The sequence below is a fragment of the Lipophrys pholis genome (assembly GCF_963383615.2).
Source record: "Lipophrys pholis genome assembly, chromosome: 3".
Taxonomy (NCBI): domain Eukaryota; kingdom Metazoa; phylum Chordata; class Actinopteri; order Blenniiformes; family Blenniidae; genus Lipophrys; species Lipophrys pholis.
The window spans coordinates 30293977-30320997 of NC_137627.1; the positions used below are offsets into that span (position 1 = coordinate 30293977).

A 27021-nucleotide genomic window follows, 5' to 3' on the forward strand; every position below is an offset into this window, starting at 1 on the left:
ACTAATGCTCAGCAGTGTCTAATAGACAAGGCACTTTCTACTGGCATTAGCCTATGACATTGAAACCTTTTTACAAGAAGATATTACAGATTGGATTGTAATTTCATCAACTAATGTTCAGAAAAATTATAAAATTGTTCCTCATTTTGCTATGTACCAGCATTTACATGGCAGACATTTGAGATATTTAACATTTTTGCCATCTTTCAACCTACAGTTTTTTTTTGTTTTTTTTAGTTTTTTTCGGGAATAAGCATTTATTTGGATTAACATTGCAATAGTAAGTATAAGTTTGTGGATTTGTTCATTGATCTCTGGCTGTATTCTTACTGTCATCACAGCACCATCCTTATAGCAAAAAGCACAATGCCACTGACTCAGCTCACCACGTGATCCAAAACACTTGTCTATTTTTGGCACTGCCTCTACCTTTTATCCTCCTAAATACTTCTCTTGTATCTTTCTCATCACTGTTTAGTCCACCAAATGATTGCTCTTATTAATACGTGTCACGTTTTTTTTACACACTCGTCTGGCTTCAGATTTTTGCTCTCTCCTTTCTCGCCCCTCCTTTTTCCCTGTGTGTGATATAAGAGCATACAGTAGAGACGGTCGCCTTACTCTCTGTAGTTGACAAAGTGGGTCAGCTTAGCGTTTTCTCTTTTGAGGCAGCTTGCTATCAACACAAACTGTGGCAGACTTGTGCATTTGATAGCTTGAGATTCTTACCCTCAGCGAGAGGATGCGAATCATAACGTGCCCGATAAATGTCAAACAACAGAAGAGGAATGGATGAGATAATCCTCTGATCTATGCCCCTCGTGAGGCCTCGTTTTCTTGAGAAACAGTGAAATGTTTCACCTGTCGTTCCCGCCCCCAGATGACCCACCCGTCGCCGGGCTCTGCTTAACAAACTTTGTACTGTTCGCTTCTGTTTTGCCTTCTGTATCCTTTAATAGCAGAGCGTTCATTATTCCCTTAAGAGATAATGATATTGACTGCAAAAACAGAAAATATATCAAATAATAATAATACACACTCTCTCAATCAGTAATGCTGCTCTTTCTTTTTGCTGAAGATAGTAGCAGTAAAATTACCATCAGAATTACGGTCAATATCCAGAATTATATAAAACACACCCAATTATGTGCATAAAGGCCAACATATCACAGTGCAGCGCTTTCAGGGCCCCGCTGTATTGGCTTGGACATACAGGAGGCCAATCTTCTGTTGTAATGAGTGAGTATTGATTTAGAAGATCCCTTTTATCTGATTTTGCTGCAAAGGGATATTAGAAGCTTCACAAAAGGTGTATCAAATTAATCAACGTCATCTGAGGGTCATTAAGGCCGCCCTCGCCAATTCAAAATCTTTATGTGATTTGATTCTGTTGCTTCCAGAGAAAATATTAGCAACATACCATTGTCATCAGCAAGCTCACATTTCGACGTCTTTGTATTGTTGGTGTTTGCTCTCAAGGAATATTCCCTCTTTTATCTGTTACCCAATGAAACTGCTGTCTTTCATTCTCCATGCCGACCTTTGTCTTTGTCCTTTTCTGTTACACAGAGGGCTGTCCCGGCCTGTGCAATGGAAATGGTAGGTGCACTCTGGGTAACAATGGCTGGTACTGTGTATGCCAGCTGGGCTGGAGGGGCACTGGCTGTGACACCTCTATGGAAACCGCCTGCAGTGATGTCAAGGACAACGATGGAGGTAAAATCACAAACAACAAAACATCTTCCGACACTGCCCAGGCATCAACAGGGATTCTTATCCGGACATGATTTGACTATAAAATTTGCCACCTTTGTTTTTTTTGGAGAATATACACTACCTGCTGTACCCTGTCCAGACTCTGTTGTACTCTTAAATGGGTGAGGATGAGTAATGGCTCACAGCCAGTCACCTGGACACAGGTTTTTTTTGTTTTTTTTATCCTTCTTCATCATAAAGCAGAGTACCCACCCTAAGGCCTTGGAAATTCACTGGCCCCAGGAGGAAGTCTCTGTTCTCCCCTCTAACTATCCCCGAGCTGAGCCAGGCACACACACACACACACACACACACACACACACACACACACACACACACACACACACACACACACACACACACACACACACACACACACACACACACACACACACACACACACAGAGCCAGCCAGGAGGCTGCACCACTCTCTGGGCCAAGCAGGAAGGCGTGACGTCCTTTCTTCCAGACCTTATTCTGGGCTATGGCTATGTGCTAACATCCCTTATTTATGCAGGAACTGTTTGTCTCCCATCACCGTACAGGGACCGCACGGCTCTCAATGGCAAAAGCAGGGTGCTGCTGGGGATTTGACTGACTCCTGACAGCAGGGTTTATTTTTATCACCCATCTGGCCAGATAGGCCCCTGAAAGCGAAGGGTAGGGAGTCCAATGACCCACTTCAGCAAAGTAAAGTGCATTGCACAGCAGCTCTTTCTGCCCTGCGTTATTTCTCTAAATTACAGCAAGAGAACCAAGACCAAAGCATAGGATATTCAAATATTCTCCAATATGAGGTGTACATGAAGCGGCTCAGGACAAGAAAGGTCAAACTGAATAAACAATGGGACCTAGGTGCACCCAGCAGATTTCTAGCAACCAAAGAGCCAAGTCTCTGAAGTGATCTGATCACATATGTACGAAAAATGCAAGAAAAACAGCAGAAGGTGCTCTGACCTGACTTTGTTTGATGAGCCAAAATTTAACACATGGCAGTTTTTTTCAACGAGGGTCTGGAGACTTTGCGCAGACAACATTTAAGACATAAGTGTGAGAAATTGCTTGGAACAATACCTGCCACATCATACTTTAGCAAACTGTTTGAAAATATGAAGCGCGGTCACAGTGAATGTTATTGCGATTTCGTTTTACTTATGTTTATTACAGCTTTCCTTAAGTGAATTGCCAAAGAAAATTATGTGTGATGATATTTGTCAAGAGCATTCGCACTGAATAGTTTCATAAGTGCAGAAATCTTCAAAAGTTTATTTTGCCAGAGGTGTGTTCAAGCTGTTGTGTAAGGAGGCAGTGTGTGTGTGTGTGTGTGCGTGTGCGTGTGCGTGTGCGTGTGCGTGTGCGTGTGCGTGTGTGTGCGTGCGTGTGTGAGACTTATTTGAATTGTCTGACTTGTTTGACCTTGTCAGATGGCCTGGTGGACTGCATGGATCCAGACTGCTGTCTGCAGGCAACCTGTCACACCACCTCTTTGTGTGTGGGCTCGCCGGATCCTCTGGACATCATCCAGGAGACACAGATGTCCACTTCACAGAGCAACCTGCAGACTTTCTACGATAGGGTGCGATTCCTTGTGGGCAGAGACAGCACCCACATCATCCCTGGAGCCAACCCCTTCGATGGCAAGTGAGTGACATGTGTATTACTGCCAGCAGACACCAACCAGTGTAATTCTGCTCGACGAAAGCTGTTTTTCTTTTCTCCCTCATAATGATTCCTAGACTGACTTCTTATTTCCCTGCATTGCTATTTGTGTATTTATTACAATTTACAATTGGATTAGTTGTGTTTTTTAATACCTGCTCTATTGAACTCATCAGTGCTCCACTGTGAAATTGCCGTATTTTATTGTAACTTAGCAAACATCTCTCTTTGGAGCAATGACATTTTAGATGCAAGCACAAATCAATCAGTACATTTTTTTTAAATTCTAAAAGTAGGCCACTTCAAATCGCAGTTCTGTGCTTGTTACACTGACAGATCTGAGCAAATGCAAAGTATTTGCTTTTTCTAATCTAGACCAAAATGTGTGCGGAAGGGAGGGGAGGCAGTTAAGGCAACGGAGGCTGAAATTGGCAGAGACTGATGGTGCACACAGTTAGAAAGATGATGGACAGATGATGATGGACACACATAGAATGTGGCAAAAAGCTTTCCCAAGGAAAAGGAGCTTCTCATAATCGTGTATTGTGATTACTTTTACTGTAATCCATATGAGGCCCACTCCCAAAGGCTGAGCCCCTGACACCCCAGCCATGGAATCTGAGATCCTTTCATATCAGGCAGAATAGCAGTGGAAAGTCCCAAAAGATTTCCCTTAGCTTCTGTTTCCCTTTGTCTCTTTTTTTCATCTTTAATCGCTTTTGAAGCTGTGTCACTTATTTGCATCTCCTGTTCTATGTACCGCTCTCATCCTGGCTTATTTCACTGATATGATGTAGGAGACAACAATCAAAACAACTGAGGATATTTTGGTTTATTTCTGTCTTTTTTTTTTAAGTGAAAATGGGTGTCTCTTTGGGTCTCTGCATTTTTTTATAATGACAGAAAATGCCATCAGACAGCCATGTTCATTTTACAACAGAGCCATGCTGAAAGCTGTTAACATCCACACACTCCTGAATTTGAGCAGGTTCGTCTTTTACTGTTGCATTATCTGCATTCGGTCAGACATTAGCTCATCATCAGGAAAAGAAAGAAATCTATAGGAGCCGTTGCCAAGTGCACGCTATGTCTAGTTTTTTTGAACTTCTTGTGGCTGTGTCAGCTGACTCTTGAGAGAAGCACCGTGACATTTTCCCTCATTGACATTTTTCTGGTCTTTCAAGAACCACTCAACATTTTGCAATTCCTCACTGGACACAGGAAGAGACGTAGAGGGTTGAGTAATACTCTCGTCTCTCTCACAAGATGCCACCATAAATAAGTAAAACGAAGAAACCAGCAATGAGCTGCAAGATTGGAGGCCTCGGCTCACCTAAAAATATCAGTGATAATCTATTATTCATGCCTGGTATTCATTCCCCCACCCACTGACAGATATGAACAGTTATGACAAGGGGCTCTGGGCTTGAGATGAGCCTCACAGACTCGGTCTCAGCATCTTCCTTCCTGATATGCCTGCCCTGGTCAACTGATCTTCTCTGTATTGATCCACTAACCACTTCCTCATCCGAGTAGACATGTTGGATTGCTATTTCAGATGTTTCCCACCACAAAAAGCTGCAAAGGTGCCACTGAATAAAGCACCTGCCACTGCATAAAACCTCTTGATTCTCCACCGTGACACATAATACAAGAGTCTGCCGAGGCCCCGGCAGTGGGTGCTGACCGGAATAGTAAACAGGGACTTTGTCCATGGAACAATTTGGGCAAAGATTGATAGCTGGCTTATAATAGCAAGGCAGAAGCCATTCGCTTCATTTAGAGGCTTGTGCTTTTATTATTTTATTTAAAGCTCTTTTATCAGTGTTAGGCCATTAATGTCAGAAAATCTCTTGTTTGTTTTCCTCTCGGTGTGTCCTGCCCCTTTTAGTGGCATTATATATTTAGGGAGCTAACCCTCTTTAGCATGCTGTGTAACATACAGACGGAGAAAGGAAGGGCTGCAGTGGCATGCTTACATTTGCAGCAGGCTTTCACCCTATAATCAAGTAATTTGCGTGGGTAATGATGTTTTTGTTGCTTCTCTGGTAATGGTACTATTTATTAGTCTTGCTCTGTGCAAGTTCTCTATACTTAAGTCTGGCATGTTTTGTTCCTCTTTTTAATCTGGGTGAAATATATTATGTGGGGATGTACGATAGGTTGTTTTTTCCACAACCGTATGGACTATGCACTATGTGTGCCAATGATGTTCACCAGAGGCTCAAATTGAAATGATAAAATGCATATCAAAGTTGATTTTTTAATAAACTTTGCTGCATATTGGTAATAGGACATTTGTCTTGCTCGGCTACGTCAACATGGTGCGGTAGTGGTTAGCAAAGCTGCCTCACAGCAGGAGTATTGCTGATATGTGACTTTAATGGTTGTGGTCGTTGGTGTTTCTGAAGGAAAGGTGCCTCCAATATTAATAAAGTCAGTGTATTTAGTTTCCTAAGTTCAGTATTGGGGCCTCATTGTCAGATATCAGCACTGTAACCTCACAGCAGGAATATTACCGGTTCAGGCCCACACTCCTGTCATCAGTGGCACATTCCTAATTTTCCTAATGTGATGTGACGCATCTGAACGTCACAATAAGATTGTTAGGAATGTGCCATGAATGAATGAAAAATGATATTTGTAGCGCATCATGCCTATGTGTAAAAGCAGCATTACATGACAATGTTTCAAGTGAAAATGTGTAATGATTGTCTTTTTGTTTCAGAAAAGTTCCACTTTTACACAGCAACATTTTGAAAAAGACGTCCGTTTACGTAGAAACGACAAACACTGAAAATGATGTACTTTTCATGTTCGGCCACTAGTGTATGCTGTTTTTTTTTTTTTTTTTTTATGAAACCAAACACACACACACACACACACACACACACACACACACACACACACACACACACACGCTCGCAGAGAACAATACACTATCAACATGAATAATGGCGAATACTTAGACATTTGTATGGACAGACAACTAAGCTGGATTGCTGTTACAGGTAACTCTCAACTTTAAAACCACCAAATCCCAGGATATGGACTAGGAGTCATGACACTGGAGGCAAACATTGTTATTGTTGTTTAGCTACTCTCTTATGTGCAGAATAACTATTTTACTACGACCATGGTGCACACGTGCAGTAGCAGCATTTCCATCGTCTACAAGGAGACGGAGTTGGAATGTTTTCAAAAAGTTTCACCTTGATTGCTGTTTTAAAAAAGTTGTGTTTTAATTGGTTCCGAGCAACGTTTTCGTGTAAACAGACACCCAAAACGCAACAAAAGTGTTTCATTTTAACTTGAAAACATTGCATATACGGCACTTGAAAACATGTGTTTGAGATTACCTGGTGACTCAGAGGTGTGACCGTAAGGGTGTGTTTTACCCATAATGATCTGATATCATGGTTTTAGCCACCTTTATTTGGATAAGACTTTTATCATGCCAGTTTCAAAAACCTACCCAGTTAGTTTTTTGTCCTCATTTATAAAGGTTTTCAGTTGTGGAGTCAAGTTCAAGGTCTGCTTGTGTCCACCATGTGAAAGGTGCACATGCATGGATCATAATAACGTCAATGACCAAGTTCACTCAAACACTGGACCTGCCGATGTCTTATTTTTTATAACGCAGAAAGAAACACAACCAGAGATGATTTCATGCTGAGTTCAGGGGCTTCACCTGTTTATATTTTACAACACGTCCTCCCTGTCCGCTCTGCAGATGATGTATGATAAACGAGAGGTTACAAATATCGTGAAGTCCCTTTCCACTTTGTGAATCTCCTTGGAAGAGTGAAGTCTCACACAGAGCAAAACTTTCTGCTGTGAATTCTTCATGCTCCCTTCACTGCTCTTTCTTTTCCCACTGTTTGATGTCAATATTTAAATCATTTGTCTTGATGGCGAGGAATCGTCTTCCCTTGTGGCTAACACAGGCAGGAAGGAGATAGTTCCACTTTCACAGCTCCATCTGAAGAAAATGTGGATGACTGCTTCTTCAAACACGATTCTAAAATAAACCTTTGGCATCAATGACTAATCATAGACAACCAGGCCAGTTCTGGGTTCACTTGGAGGAGTATTTCTATGTCAGTGCATCCAGGTAGATGTTCGGTTGTAGGCCCAAAGATTCAGAGCTGGTTTGCGGAGCAGCAGTGGACATCCAAGGTCTTCTGAAGGAGATTTGTCCTAATTAACATAAAACTGGGTTTCTGGGGACAAGGATAGTGTAGGGTGAATGATCTTGCCTCTGGTAAGGACATGTTGAGGGCAGCCACTAACACGCTAATGTTAATTGTTTCCAGTGCATGGCAGTGTTTAAGACCCAAAAGTATTAAAAATAGCCACGGTCTAATGAAGAAGTGGCAGGAAGGCATTCGTTAGGGGACCAATTTTTGCAGACGACTACAAAAACAATGGCTGACCATGAGCCGGGCCTTGATAATGATGAGGAGTCGGCGAGGGAGGCATGATACAGCAAGGTCTCAACTCATCAGTTCACAAAGATTAGGAGGTGAATTTGGATGCTTTCCCACTATTGATTGGTGGCGACTGATGATCAGATCTAATTTATGCACCTTCTGGAGACCTGACGTCAGTCTGGAAATCTGTTGAGGTCTTGATAATCAGCCAAGCAAGTCCTCCAATCTGCAGTCCTATTATTTCTCTCACTTGCTTTCTTTAATGGAAAAGATAAATCCTTATTTTTTTAATTAGAGCAAAAGGCAAATAGAGATTCCTTATCTCATTAGCCGTCCACTCTGGGTGGAGAACCCCCTCAGAGACAACAGAGGAGGAGTTAGTTTCTTCTGTTGCAGTTGTATCTGGTTTATTTTGAGTGTGTACAGTATTTGCTCTTGATAACATCCATACTTACTGCAGATTTTCTCTGCTCCAACGATCTGGTTGAATTTCCACTGCTGGAAAGAAACATGCACTACTTTTTTTTTTTTCTTTCTGTTATTGGTGTGTACATTGAATTGCCTATAGGTGTTCCTGTACAATCCGGTGTTATCCAATATCTCAGCCCTGCTATAAATCCCACTTTGTCGAACTGTGTGTCAACAAAAAGGACATTTAAAGTTTGAGAGATATTGGTTCATCTTGTTTTTCCATCTACTTCCTCTGTATTATCCGAGTTTGAGTTAAGCTGGAACTGAGGTCAGGGTACACCGCAGAAAGACAATGCTTCATTTCTGTATATTGTTCTTCACTTCCTTGTGATATTAGACTACATTTATCCTTCTTTTTTTTATTTTCTTGTCTAATTACCTTGCCAATATTTATAATCAGCAAGCACTTTATGAATGTTGTTGGTTCTCTCTCCTATACAGCCATGCCTGTGTCATCCGTGGACAAGTGGTGACCTCTGACGGAACGCCACTAGTCGGAGTCAACATAAGTTTCATCAACAACCCATCTTACGGTTACACAATCACCAGGCAGGATGGAAGGTAAGAGCCAACTGTGAATCAAGACACACATTTTTTAATACTTCAGAGCAGGGGTGTCAAACACATTTCAGTTCAGGAGCCAAATGCAGACCAGGTTCTTCTTAAATGGGCTGAACGGGTTAACTAGTGCCATGACGACCTTTAGGGGCCGTCCACACGAGAACGTTGGTTCACCTAAACGAGCTGTTTATGGCCGATCATCCATACGAGGCGGCGTTTTAGAAGCGCAAAAACGTTTTTTTTTAACAAGGGTCCCAGAGTGGGGAAATTCTAAAACCCCGGTGTGTTCCGTTCACACCCCGAGGTGTGGACGGCAAAGACTATCATCTGTGGAAAAAAGATGACGTAATCGCCCCCCACTCCCGCCCACCGCGGTCAGCAATGTCATGAAATAACCTCAACAATCACGGACTACAAGCTCCGGTCGAGCTGCAGAAGCTACTGACGCTAGTAGCAGGAGGAGCAGGGTCATACACCTATAGACCTCAAAGTTTTATAGAGGTTTATGAGCAGGAGTCTACTTCTAAATTTCTTTGTGGTCCGTCGTCTTCTGCGTTTTTGGTGTGTTTGGTCACAGCGCCTCTAAAGGCCTGGCAAATGTACTACATGCCCTGAAGCCTCGTGTTGAGCCGTGTTCATAGTGAGGTGTGGACGGGATTTTTTTTGAGAACCCCGGGAGATAAAAGATATTTTTGACTCGTGTGGATGTGGCCTTAAAGTCTAACATTAAAGGTTTTCTTTGTTGTGGCCCAGAGTAGGCCATACATGATGGAAATGTCTATATTTATACTGTGGAAAATCACTATAATCTCAACTTGATTAAACCTTCTGGTGCTAAATACAGTGAAATGTAAAAAACCTCCTCCTGAAGCTTTTGCATTAGGCATGTTTTTATAAACTCACCCTGACAGCATGACTTTGAGCAACAAGCTTTCATGCCGATATCTCAGCTTGAGTCTCAGTGTTGTGTTGTGTCCACTACTCTTAAGAAATTTGTTTAAAACATTTTTTTTTCTTTGAATTTTTTCCATATTTGCTTGGTGTTTTGGCAGTCTGGATTAGAGCATCTTGCGGTCCAGCTTTGGCCGACGGGCCTTATGTTTGACACCTCTGCTTTACAGGGTCATTGCATTGACTTACCGGTACATTCCTTTCCTACAGAATTATATAACAGTAACATTAAGCCGCTGTTCCATCGTGCAGTACATGGCGGAGCGGGGCAGAGCAGGAGGTTACAGTATGGCAAAGTACTTTAAAAAGCTAGGCGGGTTGTGAACGACTCGGAGACGCGTCCAGCGAAGAACACGGAAGTGGCCAGCGGCCATCCAGGTCGTTCTCTGTGACACAAAAACCCGCGCAAAAACCCGTCCCAGCCCTCGACGCTCCGCAACAGAAAGTGCAGTGGAACCGCGCCTTTAGACTCACTTTATAACATATCTAAAAATGTAATAACATACGCACGCACACACACACACACACACACACACTCCATGTCAAAAATACTATGCAATCTGGTTTCTTTTTTCATTTAGTTATTATATGCCTGACAAAAAGTGGCAGAAGAGGAAGGAAAAGCAATTGTGAAAGATTTGTTTTAAAAATCAATTTGCACAAACGTTCCGGTAATCGTGTGTATTCTCTTTTTTCTTGTTGAATATGAAGAAAATATGAGCATACATTGAATGTCTTTCCAGAAGAGATTATTAATATGTTTATTTAAAGTCTTTATTGATTTATTTAATGTGAAGATTTGGACCATTATTATATAATATTTAACATAAAAAAACACAGTTTCAGAATTTTATGTGCATTTGTTTTGTATGAGTTGGACACCGAAGTTGCCCTCTAATGATATAACAGCTAGTTTTATGTTTGAGATGCCTTAACCAAATAACCTTTTCACTTAAAGTTTAACCCACCCCTCTCGAGTTACTGTAACTCTCAAGCTATATTGTGTACATTCAGCAGAGGTGTGACAGTAATATTTACAATAATTGGGGAGGGGACCGCAGTTGCCACAGCAAACTGTGCCGTCATTGATCTGCTTTGTGCTTTCATTTGGGCCAATTTTGGAGTACTCGGCTCAATTCCCAGAGAAATCAAACAAAGCCCTTCTGGTACACTCATAAGTTATGCTTCAGTAGCAGCAGGGAGGGGAATAAATAAAATATGCCAATTCAAAGCATCTCACTGCTCATAAAACACAGTGCAGATGGACATTATTTATTAGACCATGAAAGATATAGAGAATGAAGCCACACATTTAAGTTTAGGTCTCAGACCTGTGATTAATTTACTTTGCTGATATCCTCTCTCTATTTTCTCAGCCTCAGGATTTTTCTCCTGACGATGTCTTTAATTCGTTATGTGGTTGTTGTCGGTTTGACACAGACTTCTGTTGTCAACTCAAGATATATTCTGCTTTCTCAACTAACTAGATGCAAAAAATAAACAAATAAAATCATTGTCCACCATCTTCTTGTTTAGTTACAGCATCACTCGAGTCACTTTGGAGGGAGATAAGGTGATGATTTGTTCTAAATAAGGAAGTCTCTCTGTGGTTGTCTTTGTACAAGTCTGTTCGAGCTGCTTGGGCATCAGGAGAATTTCACCCAGAAATCCAAACAAAAGCCTCAGACTGATTTGAATATGTTTCTTGGAGTTAAAGAGAAAGACCTGGGGGAGGGGGGGAACTCCAATAATTCTGTCTCCTGATTTTTGTTTTTCCACGAGTGTCGTCTGTGGATGATATTGCACGAAAACACATGCACACAGCCCTCACATCCCCTGTTTGTCTCATCATAGCAAGTGTCAGTGGGGCCTTGTGGCAAACCAACCCCCTCTATCGCAGCACAGCATGAATTGGTGTTTGCTCTCCAAGCCCCACTTCCCCCTGACACTTTTATCAGTCACTAACACTCCAAGGCTCACTTCTTTGCCACCGGTTTGATCTTGCCACACTCCTCGTCCCCTCCATCTCCTTGTCATTCTTCTCTACTTCCTAGTTTTTACAAAAATCTCTCATCTCCACCTCATCATCTTCACCTTCTTCACTTATTTCGTCTGCTCTCTATCCCTTCACGCTTTTCCTCCTCTAATCTCCCTCTGCCCTTAAGCCTTTCCTTTCTGGGCACTTCTCTTTTACTTATTTTCTGTGCTTTCCTTGAGCCCAGGTCTCATGTCCTTTCCACTGCACTAACTTCCCTCATCTCTCTTTATGCTTGTCCCATTTTTCTTATGCATCACTCCGGTTTTTTTTTTTTTTTGCGAAGCTCTATACTCTTTTCTCCCTTCCAGCATATGTGTAAACACTACTCCATCTCCCAGGTTCCCCTGTAAACATGCCCAGTCTCCTGCAACTCCCCTGCAATCACTGTAAACAGGCTCAGTGCACCGTGAAATCAGAAATGCACCTGTTCAGCCACTTAGATATGGGAAAGCTGTCTCAACTCATTTTTATGATGTGTTCTTTATTGTCCAAGGGCTTAGTTTTTCAAATTACCTTTCCCACTATCTTGGGAAGTTTCTGGGCCCAAACAAAGGAGGCTACAGTAGTGTCTTTACAGCTGCGTAGCAAAAAGTTGATTAGTCGAGCACTGACACAGACTCATTTACTTTTGAGCATTTCCGAAATTCTAAGTGTTGTAATGGATTGCAGCTCATTACATTATTAGATGCTTAAGCACCTCTCCAGGATGTATCGAAAACCCAGTGCACATGTGATTACTGGATAATTTTTTTAAACATTTTCTCTCGGGATCAAACATAAGAGAAACAGTGATATATATATATATATATATATATATATATATATATATATATATATATATATATATATATATATATATAGATATATATATATATATATGATTATTATTTTTTTTAATTTTAAATTTTAATTCATTTATTTATTTATTTATTTTTTTACTTTTTATTGTGTCCTTGACTGTCTTTAGCACCAGGTAGCTATCACCCACTTCATTATAAATATACATTAGCTGGCAAATGATTGTGTATAATTTGTATTAGCCGTGCCAGATTCATTGGCAAGGTTAACTCTCTGAGCTTGATGCATTTCCTGAGGGCACAAGCAAGCAAGGCTGTTATAGGTAGCTTAATAAGTTTTGTCACATGGCTTAAGGCTGTTGTCATGATTGATAACAGGCTGTGAATCCCTTCATCGATTGGCTGCAAGGCCCATGGGTATCTATCCAGAAGTGTTTTCAGTGTGCGTTGCCTGAGCCTGCCAGGTGCCATGCAAACTGACCAGCTGCAGTTGCATAGGCTCTGACAGATTGCGGCTGCTCGGGAACACTGCTTTAACATCTCTGCTCTGGAGCCTCTGGACCACTGGAGAAACAAAACAACAACAAAAAAAAAAACACTGCAGAAATGCAGCCAGGGGCGAAACACTGAGGATGGTGCAAACCATTGTTTATCACTGCGGCCAATCGGATGCTTACCTTCAAAGGAAAAGCTCAATATAGTAGTTTAAACCAAAAGGGAGATTGTCTAGTTTAGAGGGCACTATTTGGACCTACTTCTTTACCTGTAATTTGGAAAAGTTGCATCCTGAGCGAGGATGCGGCCCTGTCCCAGGGGCTTACAGGTGACCAAGTGCTAATTGGCTCTTAGCGAGATGTGACAGGAGCTGCAGACATCCAGTGCAGGTGCAGGCATGCTGTTGTCACCATGCAGCAGTGAGAGATAATGACACCACCAAAGTGCAGCCTCTTTACTGATACACACTCAGGCCACACCAGAGGCAGAGGGCCCCTTCTAATGCCACAGTGGATGGGATTGCATTGCAGGGCTTTTAGACTGATGTTAGAGCGGACAGCCTTCTTCTGAGGGATCAATAAAGAAGTGGCGGCTGCCTCCATCCTGCAGCACAAACCTCTCTCTCTCATATAAACGTGAGGGCATGAGCAGTGCATTGCAAGCACGTAGAGGTGAAACAGTCATGCCTCATTTCTGATTTCTTACATTTTCTTAAATAAAATATTCTTCTACTGTCGAATAGCACTATTAACGCTGTGATCAATAATTCTATTATGTGCTTGGATGATAATGCAGTATAATAAAAACAATCCCTCTGTTTTAAAAGTCACCATTTAGTAAATCAAGAATCTGTCTTGGACCTTTTATTTCAAATACATTGTGGTCTGCACAACAAATTACAAGAGTTGCTGATGGGCAGTTTCTCCTTTAAAATCTGTAATACATCTTCAAGGTGTGTGAATCAATCCATCCTCTCTGACATTGTGTTCCAGTTTTGACCTGGTGACCAATGGGGGCATTGCCATAGCCCTGCACTTTGAGCGCGCTCCATTCATCACGCAGGAGCACACGCTCTGGCTGCCGTGGGGACGCTTCTTCGTCATGGACACCATCGTCATGCGGCACGAGGAGAACGACATCCCCAGCTGTGACCTGAGCAGCTTCACCCGGCCCATGCCCGTGGTGTCCCCGGCTCCGCTCACCGCGTTCGCTGGCTCCTGCAACGAGAGAGGAACCGTGGTGCCTGAGATCCAGGTGACTGTCTGCCCTCCCCAACACCCACGTATGATTGGTGACAAACAGATGGCAGAAACTGCAAATACTATTTCTCATGTACAAGTAATGGTGCCACTGGCTCATGGCAGTTTTTTTTCTTTTCTTTAGTGTAATTGGTGTGTAGAATATGGGCAATTTACAATGCATTGTACTGTCACACTGGAGAGTGATGATTACTATCTTTAACATGGAACTCAATTTTGACGTGTTTGGTTTGCATTTCCAACGTAATCGGATTTTACAATTCACCTGCAGAGTTTTTTTTGTTTCCCACTTCTCACTGCTGATCTACATTTTGCAGAGCACACTTTTTACTCAGATTTATTTCTTTTTATTTTATGGAAATCATGATAAAAAAAAAGACATAAGTGGATGTTAAAATAGCTGATTCTATCACTATGGTACATATCTTTACAAGTGAATGTAATATAAATGTAGTTAAGGGACATATTATTATCAACTAAGCTATAGTACAGAGGTATCAAACACATTTTACTTCAGTTTAGGCCACATACAGTCCAAGTTCAATCATCAGTAGTGCCATAAGAACCTTTAAATTTAGACTTTAGACAGAGTATATGTGATAAAACTGTCTATATTTTCACAAGACAAAACAATTACTACTGGAAATACAAAAAAAAAGAATAAAAAATACAATCTTAACATAACAACAATTTTAATAAAAATTTCTGGTGCAAAATACAGTGAAATGTACAAAAAACCTCTCCTTTTTTGCCATTAACACAAATTTTTAATTGTGAGAAAAAAATCAAGAAATAAGCCATTAAACCAAAATGTATTACTTGTTGTGGGATAAAAATGTTTGTGTCAGACACCTGAAGAGGCTGCCACCTGGATCCATGGTGAGCTTGAATCTTTGCTGGCAGTCTCATGAATATTTCACCTTTCATATATACGCTCATTTAATTATTTCTAGCATGATGCATGTTGCAAAATTATACTAGTCCTAACTGGCTGGTAACGCCACAGTGACAGTGTTTAACCTGTCAATCAATCTGACGTCAGTCAATAGTTGCTGTGCAGTAGATATTTCCTTCTGTGATAGAGGGAATGAGCGCAGGCTTGTTTTTTTACAGCTTGATTTCAAGGACACTGAGTTAAAAAAAAAAAGGTTATTCTTGAAGGGGTTTTACACCACCATCATTAACTTTGGGGGGGACAACACAACCCGTGCCCCCTCAGACTCAGTGCCCATGTGTATGTGTCATGTTGGTGCAAACACACATGGAGGCAGCTGTGTTGCTGAATGCGAGGTTGCTGTATGTCGAGCAGTTATCTCTGTACCTTTCTCTCATTGCTTTCCCTCCCAGTTCGCTTCGTAAGATTGATGGCATATTAGTGAATTTAGGCAGTTCGGACTATTTATAATGCCCTTGTCTTTGCTGTTCCTTGAGCTCTATGAGCGCCATACAGGGACATCATTCCGTTTACACTCGTGAGGAGGTATCCCAATCAGTTTACCAAGAACAGCCACACTGTGTGAACATTTAAGAATAAATACGCCAGCGACATGTCCTCTGACGAATGTCGCCCTGAGTAACTGTTCTAATTGAAACTCTACATCTTGTTTTTCTGCTGTGGAGACAAGTAACAAAGGCTGATTTAATTATAGCATGGAGGAGTTGGTCAATCAAACTAGTGCCGTCAAGCCTTGATCCCAGACGTGAGCACCGACTACGACTCCAATGTTATATCATCAAGAGGTTAGAGTTGGAGGTTAGAGGCAACAGCACTGCTTCATACCAAACTAACTTTTATTACTTGGCATATTATTAGAGTGGGCAGACTTTGCACCTCAGGGGACCCCTGTGATGCCTTTGTCATATGGATTGCTTGGAAGACTATTGTCCTAATGAAGGACATGCTATTATTAAATCAATTATGAAAAATGCACATCGGAGTCCATAATGAATAAATCCTTCATCACATGCCATGTTACGCAAGAGCATAATTGTCCTCTAATTAGAGTTTCAAATCTACCCCTGGGTCTATACATTTGCTTGCGGGCAAGGCTATAAAAACTATGTGACAAAGGCAGCAGTGGCCTCTGAACCAGCAGGCTGACAAATTGATTATGTGTGTAAAACAAACAACATACACAGAGGCATCTTATTAATCCTACCGCAACCACTTAAGAAAATAGATTTTCATCCTGTCAAGCACTATAAAGTGTTGTGTGTGCCTGTCATTCATATGTTTGCTTTTTTTTCTTCTAATCCAGTCTCTGCAGGAGGAAGTTCCTATACCAGGGACTGACATGAAGCTCGGTTATTTAAGCAGCAGGACCCCCGGTTACAAGTCGATACTGAGGGTGACCCTCACCCACTCCACTATACCTTTCAACCTGATGAAGGTCCACCTCATGGTGGCTGTGGAAGGCCGGCTCTTCAGAAAGTGGTTTCCCGCTGCCCCCAACCTGGCCTATGACTTTGTGTGGGACAAGACTGACGTCTACAGCCAGAAGGTCTATGGCTTGTCGGAAGCGTTCGGTAAGTATTGAAACACAATCTACTGTATGTTACATATGGTGCTTTTGTTTTTCTCTGTGCAGAGCAAACATTGGTTCCTTCCTGCAAGTGTTTGCTGTCTTTTCCAGTTTCAGTTGGTTTTGAGTATGAGTCATGTCCAGACCTCATTCTGTGGGAGAAGAGGACTGCTGTTCTACAAGGCTACGAAACCACTGCCTCCAAGCTCGGAGGATGGACTGTAGACAAACATCATGCTTTAAATATCCAGAGTGGTGAGTCGACTTGTAATCCCTTTTTTTTTTTTATCCTATTCCTAGCAGTTCATATGTTAGGAACACCTACTATAAAGGCAGTTTTACACCACACCCTATTTTCATTTAATTTTAGTGTGCTTAATTTGGCAACTAGTGGAACTTGTGCAAGCTGAATTTGAGCAAGTAAAGGTGTCCACACACTGCAATTTCGGCTGTCTCAAATGAGACACAAGCAATCATGATGATAACTTTGATCGTTGAAAAGACATTTTTAGCTGACATTGTCAGAAATTTCACAGCCACCACACAATGTCACATAGTGTAGCAGCTAATAAACTTATCAGACAGGTAATCACACAGTCTATAGTAGCCCTTACACTTTCAAAACAAATCTCCTTGTATTTACAATAAACTCAGATTTTTAAGCCCCTCTGTGCTTATTTAAGCAGCTTTGCACAATTTGTACCAAAAAAGCTTTATAAAGAAGGTGACTCACATACATTGTTATTCAGAAAATTCTAATGAGTTGTTTACACCGGAAACAGGCATGGTATTTAACAAGCGATTGTTTTTGGTTTCATAAAGTGGAACCTTTTGAATTGTTTCCCTCTCCTCATTACATTCTGAAGAGATCCTTTTGAATGTGCCAGAAACCATAGATCTGTGCCTCGTGTTTACCCCTGTGCCTTTGATGATGTATTCAGTGTAACACTACCATGACTCTCCTCATAGCTTTTTCAAGCCTTTTTCGTACAGCCGTTGCACGAACCAATAGATAAAGCTGACAGTTTTTTGTTTTTTTTCTCATCACCACCGTCTATTTTTGGGTGAGAGGGGGTCAATTTTCTTATTTCCAGAGAATTACTCCTGAAAGGTGGCAGCCGGAATACGTTTGGGCAGCGCCTGTCACGAGATGGGGTTCAGAGTGTGTTTGTGTCTGGAAGGGCTCGTCAGAGGAGATGAGCCATACTTGAAAAGTGGTCCGGAAGGTGGCACTTTGATCTGTCACCGTGAACCTGCTGAATCTGAATTTGGAGTCCAGAGGAGCTAGAAGGCTGTTACATGCCCTCTCAACACCACCACTGCCTGTTCCTCCACCACCACCGCACCCTTTGAGACCTCCATGTCTTCTTCATGGCAAACATTTTTAAGGGATTCATCCCTAATTTAATTTCTGTCAGCCTGCTACTCCCAGCAGCAGCAGTTTCTGAGATTAGATCACATCCTGGGAAAGGGATGCTTGGCTGATCACTTCTGATAGACCAAATGTTGCGCTGTTCAAAGAAGTTGGGTCACCAAGTCGCGTCACATGCAGAAAAAGTACCGCAGACGTGCAGATGCTGAATTTCAAATATGATTATATTGATTGGGCTGTGGTAACACCTTCACATTTACATATCTGAAAAACCTCCAGGAGTAAATCAGCAAAAGTATGAGTAAAAAACATGCACACCGGCTATACTGCATGTTTGAGAGGCGGTGAGGATAAAAAGACATGCACGATGAAAGTGCGAGTCAATTTTTTTTTCCTTCCTTTATTGCGTTTGTGTGGTAATTTTCTAACTCCTCAACATTCCCCTTGTGCCAAAGGGTTGTTGGTTCCCATTTTGGCGTGAAATTGTGCCTGTGTTTTCATCTACTGCTTATTGCAAACACAGAACACGCGGAGCAATTTTCAAGGCCTCAGTTAATGGAGGTACACAAAGAAACCTATTCTAAATCAACAACAGACTTGTCTTGGTGTCGAGCTGCAGAATCTCGTGAATACCGCCTGTGAAATACTTTCTTAAAGGGAGGGGGCCATTGTGAACCAGGATGAGACTGAATGTTTTAGAACAGACAGGAGCAACAGCCGACCCGCGACCAATCTCCAAAAATCAATGAAGTGTTGGTTTCACGGGTGACGAGAGAATCAAGGTCATCTGAACAACATTCAAGCAGAATAACAGTTGTATTAAACACTAGAGTTATTGTATTACTGATCACATTTGATAGTAGGAAATACCATTGCATGCATGTTGATTTGTCATTCATCCATCTCCTGCAGTGGTTTATCTAACTTAAGGTCATGTTGCACTGGAGACGATCCCAGCAGACAATGGGAGAAGGCAGGATACACTCTGGACTGGTCGCCAGGCCGTCACAGGGCAAACACAGACACAGACAACCACACGCACTTGAGGCCCATTTACACAGCAACAATTCAAAGTGAAAATGCAACACTTTCTTTGCATTTAGGGCATCCGTTTACATGACAACGGTGCTCAGAGTCACCCAAAATGCAACTTTTTGGAATTGGCTGCCAAGGTAGAACTTTTATAAACTGCTTTGTCTCTGTCTCCACGGAAACGGGGGGGAAAGGCAACTTTTATAAACTTGTGCTACTTTGCATGCATACCACAGCCTTAGTAAATAGTTCTTCTACACATTCTCAGTAGATGGACAATAACAACAATGGTGGCCTCCAGAGTGTCATGACTTCCAATCCATAATCTCCTGGGAATTCGTAGTTTATAGTTGAGAGTCTCCATAATAACAGTCTAACTTGGTCGTCTGTCCACATGAATGTCTGTTTACTCCCATTGTCATTGTTTATCATGTATTGTTCTGTGCGTGCACATGTGTGGTTTCATTATAAAAACAACGGCAGCCACTAGTGGCCCTACAGGAAAACTGCATCATTTTCACAATATTTGCCATTCCTGCGCAAACGTGACAGTCTATCTGCAAGGGAATCGCAAAAACGATGTGTCATGTAAACACGGCCTAATTCTCACCTATGGAAAGTTCACAGGCCACCAATTATCTCAGAAATCTCAAAAAGGTGTTTTTGAACACCCACTCATGTACAAGAACATGCAAGTGCTATCCACTCCAGCACTATGCTGGCATGTTGGCTTAATAAATATAATTCAATGAATGTTTGCACTCATTGGATTTATATAATTGCCACATTTTCTTGAGGTGAAGGTCCTGGGTTAACATTCTGATAGTTTACACAGCCATTACAAAGATCAAAGATGCCCATTTCTAATTATATAAGAAGAAACAACATGATTTTTTTAAGTGATGCTGAACAAATATTAATCTACTGAGTCCCAAATGAAGGTGTGACATAAACAAAAACCTCTGCAGATGGGAGCGTTGGCCAGTCTCCCTGTAGGCTGAGGTGGTGACAGAGAGGAGGGTTAAACTCTGAAAGAAAGAATGAGTTAAGTGGTGAAAGCAGAGGCTGATTGGTTCTGCAAATATCCAGGAAAAAACTATTGGACCAAAGAGCTATTGCAAACCCAAACCAGTATCGGCAATTGAAGGTGATCAAGAAAATGAAATACCATGAATCCACAAAATTGCACATGCATGGCTATGAACAGGACTCTGAAGAAGAAATTGTCTTGATTGAATTGGATTATGAGCGTACAGAGTTTATCTTTATTGTAGGTGTAGATTGTCATGCAGTCTGCATGATGGAATAGTAGTTTGTACTCTACCCCCAGAGTGAAAGGAAGGAGTCTGAGGTTTTGAAGTTTGCATGTTGTCCTTCTGTGCATGTGTATTACAGTTTCTTCTCCCTGATCAAAAATTGGATTGGTGACTTAATAAAACAGTGTAGAACAACAATGGATTGATGTGAATATTCACATCAAACTGGGGTGTAAATCTATTTCATGCGAAATAAAAAGAGACACAGTGTATTCATCTAAAAAATATTTGAGAATAAGTGACTCATTGTTGTTATTATAGAACTGAAATAGCTTCCACGTATAGTACTTACCCGATCAGTAGCAGCAGCCACATCCATAGGCCACAAACAGTCCAATTTCTTCTTGAATGGACCAGACCAGTAAAATAGTACCATAATAACCTTCAATTTAAAAATTTTAAGTTTTTCTTTGTTGTGGCGTGGAGTGGATGTGATGAAAATGTCAATATTTTCACAAAACCAAACAATTGCTACTGAAAAAGCCAATTTCAATGATACTTTCTGGTGCAAAATACAGTGAAATGTCAAAAGGTATGTCTCCTGTAGTTGCTGCATTATGTATGTTTTCACAAACTCACCCTGACATCATGGCTTTGAGGCTAGTTTGATAACAACGAGGTTGTATTCGCATCTCGTAAGAAAATTTCCCTTGAAATTTTTACAATTTGCTTGGTGTTTTTGCATTTTGGCCATTTGTCAGTTTTGGCCATTGGCCTTATGTTTGACACCCCTGCAGTGAAGCATCCAATTGTGATCGTTAACTGAACTACATATCAAGCAGATTTGGTACCTCAACCAATCAAGAATGATATCATGGAATTTGAAAAAGAAGTATTCCATATAAACCTATTAATACTTGAAAGGATAAAGCCTATTCAGGTAGGATTACATTAAGAGCAGGTTTTTGTCCATCAAAGGGCAAACACACAGAAACAATGGACACACCTTCACACAGACAAATTATAGCCACAAATTAAACTAACAAGCATGTCTTTGGGTTGTGGGGTGAAACCCAAATGAACAGGCAGAGCAGCAGATGCAGGGAGAATGTGCAAACTCCTCATTGAAAGTTTGGTCTAGAACCAAAGACAGTATATTTCGTCCCACCAGAGGGCAAGTCTACATACATTCTGTACGGGTCACCAGTGTGGACATGGGCTTTAGAATGTGTTAGTACATGTTTTCTATGCAACCCAAATGTTTATAGTCAGCACGTAATGCAGTGATGTAAGTTCCATAATTGGACATGTTTGCACATGCCTTTTCACTTTTTAGTGTACCCCTCCTACATTTGAATTTAATGTGAGATGTCCCCTGCAATATGAAGCAAATTTCCAATGTTGTATTTTCATAGTTGGTATGCTATGCAATTATGTTTTCGATCATGATTTTTTTTTTTTTCCTGTGGAAAAGCCGGCATGCATGAATTCCTCTTGAATTTGTCTGACTTATTTGGAAACAGTCTGCTGCCTTCAGTGCACCACTTGACCACATGGCTTTGTACTCACTATGTATGCAAAGCAGAGCCTTCCCGGTATCCAAAATCTGTTCATCCGAAACAGGTTGCAGGTGTTACTTGTTTCTCTCCCCTCTTTAGGTATTCTCCACATGGGCAACGGAGAGAACGTCTTCATCTCTCAGCAGCCTCCTGTAATCGGCAGTGTGATGGGGAATGGACGCAGGCGCAGCATTTCCTGCCCCAGCTGTAATGGCCTCGCTGACGGAAACAAGCTGATGGCTCCCGTAGCTCTGGCTTGTGGCTCGGATGGAAGTCTGTACGTGGGCGACTTCAACTATGTGAGGAGGATTTTCACCACGGGGAATGTCACCAGCGTCCTGGAGCTCAGGTAACGGAGAAGCCTGCTGGCAGCCATGCTCACTCAGATGGGCCGGCATGCAGGTCATAAACCACGAGGTCGAAGGAGATAGAACTTAATGGAAAAGGATTGATGGTCCTACCTTACGCTTTCACCTGTATCAGCTGGAGTTTGGCTCTCAGAGGGGCTCCAAATCAAGTAATGGGAGTTTTGCCAGAAGGTCTTGCAGAAAAGATTAGTTATTTGGTAATGTGAGAAAATATAATTTGATAATTCTTTTTTAAGTATATGAAAACTATTTTATTATATTTCGTCTTTGTCCCATCCTTTTCACCACTTTTCTATTTCCTATCGACTAGCAACTAACATTTTTTTCTTCTTTCTCTTCCTTCCTTTCTCACATGTTTCTTGCTTTTGGCAAACTTTGACAGAAATAAAGACTCCAGGCATAGGTAAGCCAAACACTATTTGTATTAACAGTGTCTTGTGAGGTTTTTCGTGAGCTGTAAGTGCGTTTGTCTGGAAGATGATTATTAGACCCACACCTTTCTACAAGATTGCATAATCAAGCATGGTGCAACATTATTAGTGAAACAACTTTGCTGAAGGATATTTGAGAGTGGATCAAAATATTTCTGCTTATTTGTTTGAGTTGACAGTCTGAGAACTGTTGTGTGATTCTTTAGTTGTGGCTGTTATGTTGCGTTCAAATTTATAATTGCTTATGTTACAATTTTCTACATCACATTTAGATTTTACATGTAAATGAACTGCATCACATATTTACGCAATATTGTACGCCTTAGTTGCTTAACAGCACAAGGGAAAAGTTGTTGCAGACTTAGGCCACATTTACACAACAGCGTTTTAAGCAAAAATGTAAAACCTATGTTGTGTTTTGGGTGTCTGCTTACTTGACAATGGTGCTTGGAGCGTGTCTGCCATTTTTTTTCAAAATGTTGCTGTGTAAATGCGAAACGTTTCTCAAATCTCACGAATCAGGATTGCACAAACAATACATTTTCACGAGAAACATTGTCATGCAAACAGGGCCTTATACTGAATGACTTGTGTTTTATGTGGGATTATATGTACCTAGTTTTGGTGTGCCTACTAAAATAGCAAATCAGTTGACATTTCACAGATGTCTTAAAATACAAAGACATCATTTTGCGAGGCAGGAGGCAGGGAGTGAAGACTTCCCTTGCGTGTGTGCTGTCTTTAGATACTGCGTCTCAGGCAAGGGGCTATCGATTGATTGTCTATCACAGGGTCACGACTTTAACGAGGGAACATGTAGTCAAAGACAGGATGAAAAGCCTTGTAATGCCGGTCACTTGCCCCTGTTTTCCAGACTGACCACACTAACAGAAAACTCAGAAGCTTCCCATTGCCCCTCTTTCTCACGCTGTTTCTCTGCCACTGTCTTTTCTCAGCCTTTATTCCTCCAAGAGACATTTCATTATGCTTTTACACACTAACCTGCCCATCCCATGCACACACATGCTCTGTTTGCCAGAGCAAGACTAACGTCAAAGCCCCGTCCCTTTGGTGTCTGTATTCCAAACACATTTGCATATTAAAAAGGAGATTTATCCAGGAAAACACAGCATGTGTCTGTATAAAACGGGCGGCTGCCTCCTGTTCATGTGTGAGCCAGCGATAGGGCTGGGAGGTGGGTGATCTCACTGCAATGTTCATTGACCCCCTACTAAGGATGTCCCCATCCGCTCCAACCATTTTCACGACAGCATGCAGCAAAATCCAATTATCTTCTACAAACTAGATGTTGTCAGTGAATATAGATGGGAGTCTACGGCCATTGCTCAAGGTCAGGGAATAACGCCTTGCAGTTTCAAATACTACGGGGGACTAACACTGTTCTACATGCAACTAGGAGCTGATAAGGTATCAGCTGATTGCACATGGGAGATAGAATGCAAAGTAGATCCCAGTTATTGAGATTTACTACTGACCTACTCGAAAGCAGCAGACATTTTTTCTCAGCTGCACAGTCGTACCTGGAACTTGCTGCAGACCAACATATCAGTCAACCCGGTCAGCAGGCACACTGTGACATCCACGCCCGAGGACTGCTGCACTGTCCTGTCATCACTGATTCATTGAAGGTCAATTGTCATTTGAAATTACGTACTGAGGATGACAATTTCACAGACCCACTTGTCTTTCTTGTTGTATTTTAAAAATGTGAGCTTTGGCACTGTCATGCTGGCCACGAACCCTTACAGGAGCCCTCAAGGTCAGAGTTGAAATATGGTCTTAATCCACTTTGAATGACACCCTGCTGACAGGTTTTTCCATAATGTTTATCAGGTCTGGCAGAACTGTGCTGCATCTTGCCCTAAGAACTCTGCTCATGTGAAAGGTGGCATCAACCGCTGCATTACTAAACTGAGTCTTTGTTGTGCTTTTTGAAGATAAGGGGAAAATGTGTATCAATTGTCTATGTTAATGCAAATTTAACTAATACAAGTAGTTGAGAGCGGTTACTCAGGATGAGCCCGGTGGGAAAAGATCTTTTCTACCAATATCCTTTCTACTGTGTCCTATATACATCGAAGCACAGCTGAGCCTGTCAGGTTACTTTTAAAATAGGGTCTGTCCTGCATTAAGGTTTCTGCCATACTGTAGTCTGTAGCATAGTGTCACAGACTTGGTTACAATCTGTCATGCTTTGGTATTTTCAGCCACATCTTTTGTGTGGTTTTTTATTCTTTAAAAGCAGATTTTTTAATGGAAATTTGTCACTTCATTTGTATGGCGTTGTGAGAGCTATCTTTGTTTTCTGACACCTATCCTGACTCGAGTTTACCAATAGAATGCGTGCATCCTGCTGCAGCAGGATTGGTTATATTTGGTTCTATTGTCTGTCTGTCAGGCTGGGCCACCTCCTGTGGATATGAAGGATTACTCTGTTGACTTTAGTGCGACTACAATAGGATATCTTTTTCTGTGATCGTGGCATAATGTCTTTGGATCCCTAGATCAGCTTTGTGTTTTTTTTCTTACTGAAAAGTCCCAAGAGAAAAAGCAAACATAGTTATTTGATTTCCTTCGAACAATAACTAGGTTAGTCGTGTTGTGCATTTCATTTAGAATTTCTTGGGTCAGTAATGAGTTGTCTATCTCAAACACTGAAAAACCTAGAATCTAGTGGTGGTTTCTTTTTCATTGACTGCATGTCATTCAGTCTTGTATGATTGACTTGAAAGAAATGTGAGGGTTTTATCTTCCTATCAGCCAAAGCAATAAAACCACTTGTTTAGCATTCTGTGGGTGTTGCGACTGCAGTCAGAACAGCTCTGACCCACTGAGTCATGAACTCTACCGGACCTCTGAAGGTCTTCCAGTGGTATCGGGTACTAAAGTCTCTGCAGCAGATTCTTTTAGTGGGGCCTCTTCAGATCAGACCTCTTTGTCCAGACTATCCCATAAAGACTCAATTGAATTGAGAGCTGGGTAATTTGGAGGCTAAGTCAGCACCTTTTCAAGGACAGGACATTTCCTTGCAGGACATTACCAAGAGCATTACATTCCCCCTGCTGGTTTTTTTTAATCATTTTCATGATTCACCATGCTGCCATGTTTTCAGTAGACAAATGATGCATATTGAAGCAGCTATCACCTGATTTAGGAAAACACTGCAGAAAGCACGCTTTACTTACTTTTATATGAGAACAACCGGCTGGAACAGATATCACTCCTGTACTTGTATTTACCATTGAGTGACTGGATGGAGCATCGCTTCCCCACTAGCACAAAAAGTGGACTTGTTGTCGGAGGAAGTTATCAAATGTATTGACGCTTTACAGCAGATAAATCTGAACTTGACATATGGGGATTACCTGTCACAAATTCAGAAGATCATTTAGTTATAACAGTGACTCTTAAACTGTGTCCCACCAGTAGTGCGCAAGCTTCCTCTAGTGGTATGCTGTAAATATATATTTTTAATCAAATATATTTGAAAATATATAAACTTATCAAAGTAGTACAAAACTTGGAATGGAAAAATACCAAACATATGACATTCATATTTAAAATAAGTATCGTCTTTCCTTTGTGTTCATCTCATTATCAGCCAGCCATGTCCAGTTCATCCACTGAGTGCATGAATGCTGGAGACGATTAGTTATACGTTGACTTGTGTGTGAGACGACTAACAGAGACTGAAGATGAGTGGCTCACCAATGCTACAATTGTGGCTTCAGACCTTCAAATATTCAGACAGGTGTCTGTTTTTAGTCCCACAGGTGAAAACAGCAACAGTGATGACTAGAAGGTGTTTATGTGTCGATCATAACAATATCATGAATGTGAATGATCATTCTTATTATACTGTAGATTTGTGATTTTCTATTGTGAGATTTTTAATGTTTCATATCTTTGTTGAGAAAAAAAAGTTGGAATTTGGATTTTTTGTGATCTAGATCTGTGATCTTATGTGTGGATGAATGAAACCCAGCTGTTATTTTTAATGTTCTCACTTGTGTGGATAAGAGACAGAGAGGTATTGTACCT

The 27021-nt window shown here is 41.3% G+C and overlaps 1 protein-coding gene across 2 annotated transcripts in view; it reads left to right on the plus strand.

Moving 5' to 3' along the window:
- tenm4 (teneurin transmembrane protein 4) overlaps positions 1 to 27021 on the plus strand; it is a 178032-nt gene that overhangs the window by 108001 nt on the left and 43010 nt on the right. Inside the window, exons 14-21 of one of the 2 annotated variants that reach the window (XM_080459789.1) lie at positions 1570 to 1716; positions 3180 to 3396; positions 8760 to 8879; positions 14153 to 14414; positions 16678 to 16945; positions 17053 to 17196; positions 22260 to 22509; positions 22911 to 22931. In XM_080459789.1, the coding sequence (XP_080315915.1) occupies positions 1570 to 1716; positions 3180 to 3396; positions 8760 to 8879; positions 14153 to 14414; positions 16678 to 16945; positions 17053 to 17196; positions 22260 to 22509; positions 22911 to 22931 (1429 nt within the window). The remainder of the gene's footprint in view (positions 1 to 1569; positions 1717 to 3179; positions 3397 to 8759; positions 8880 to 14152; positions 14415 to 16677; positions 16946 to 17052; positions 17197 to 22259; positions 22510 to 22910; positions 22932 to 27021) is intronic. The other variant, XM_080459788.1, reaches the window with a different exon arrangement.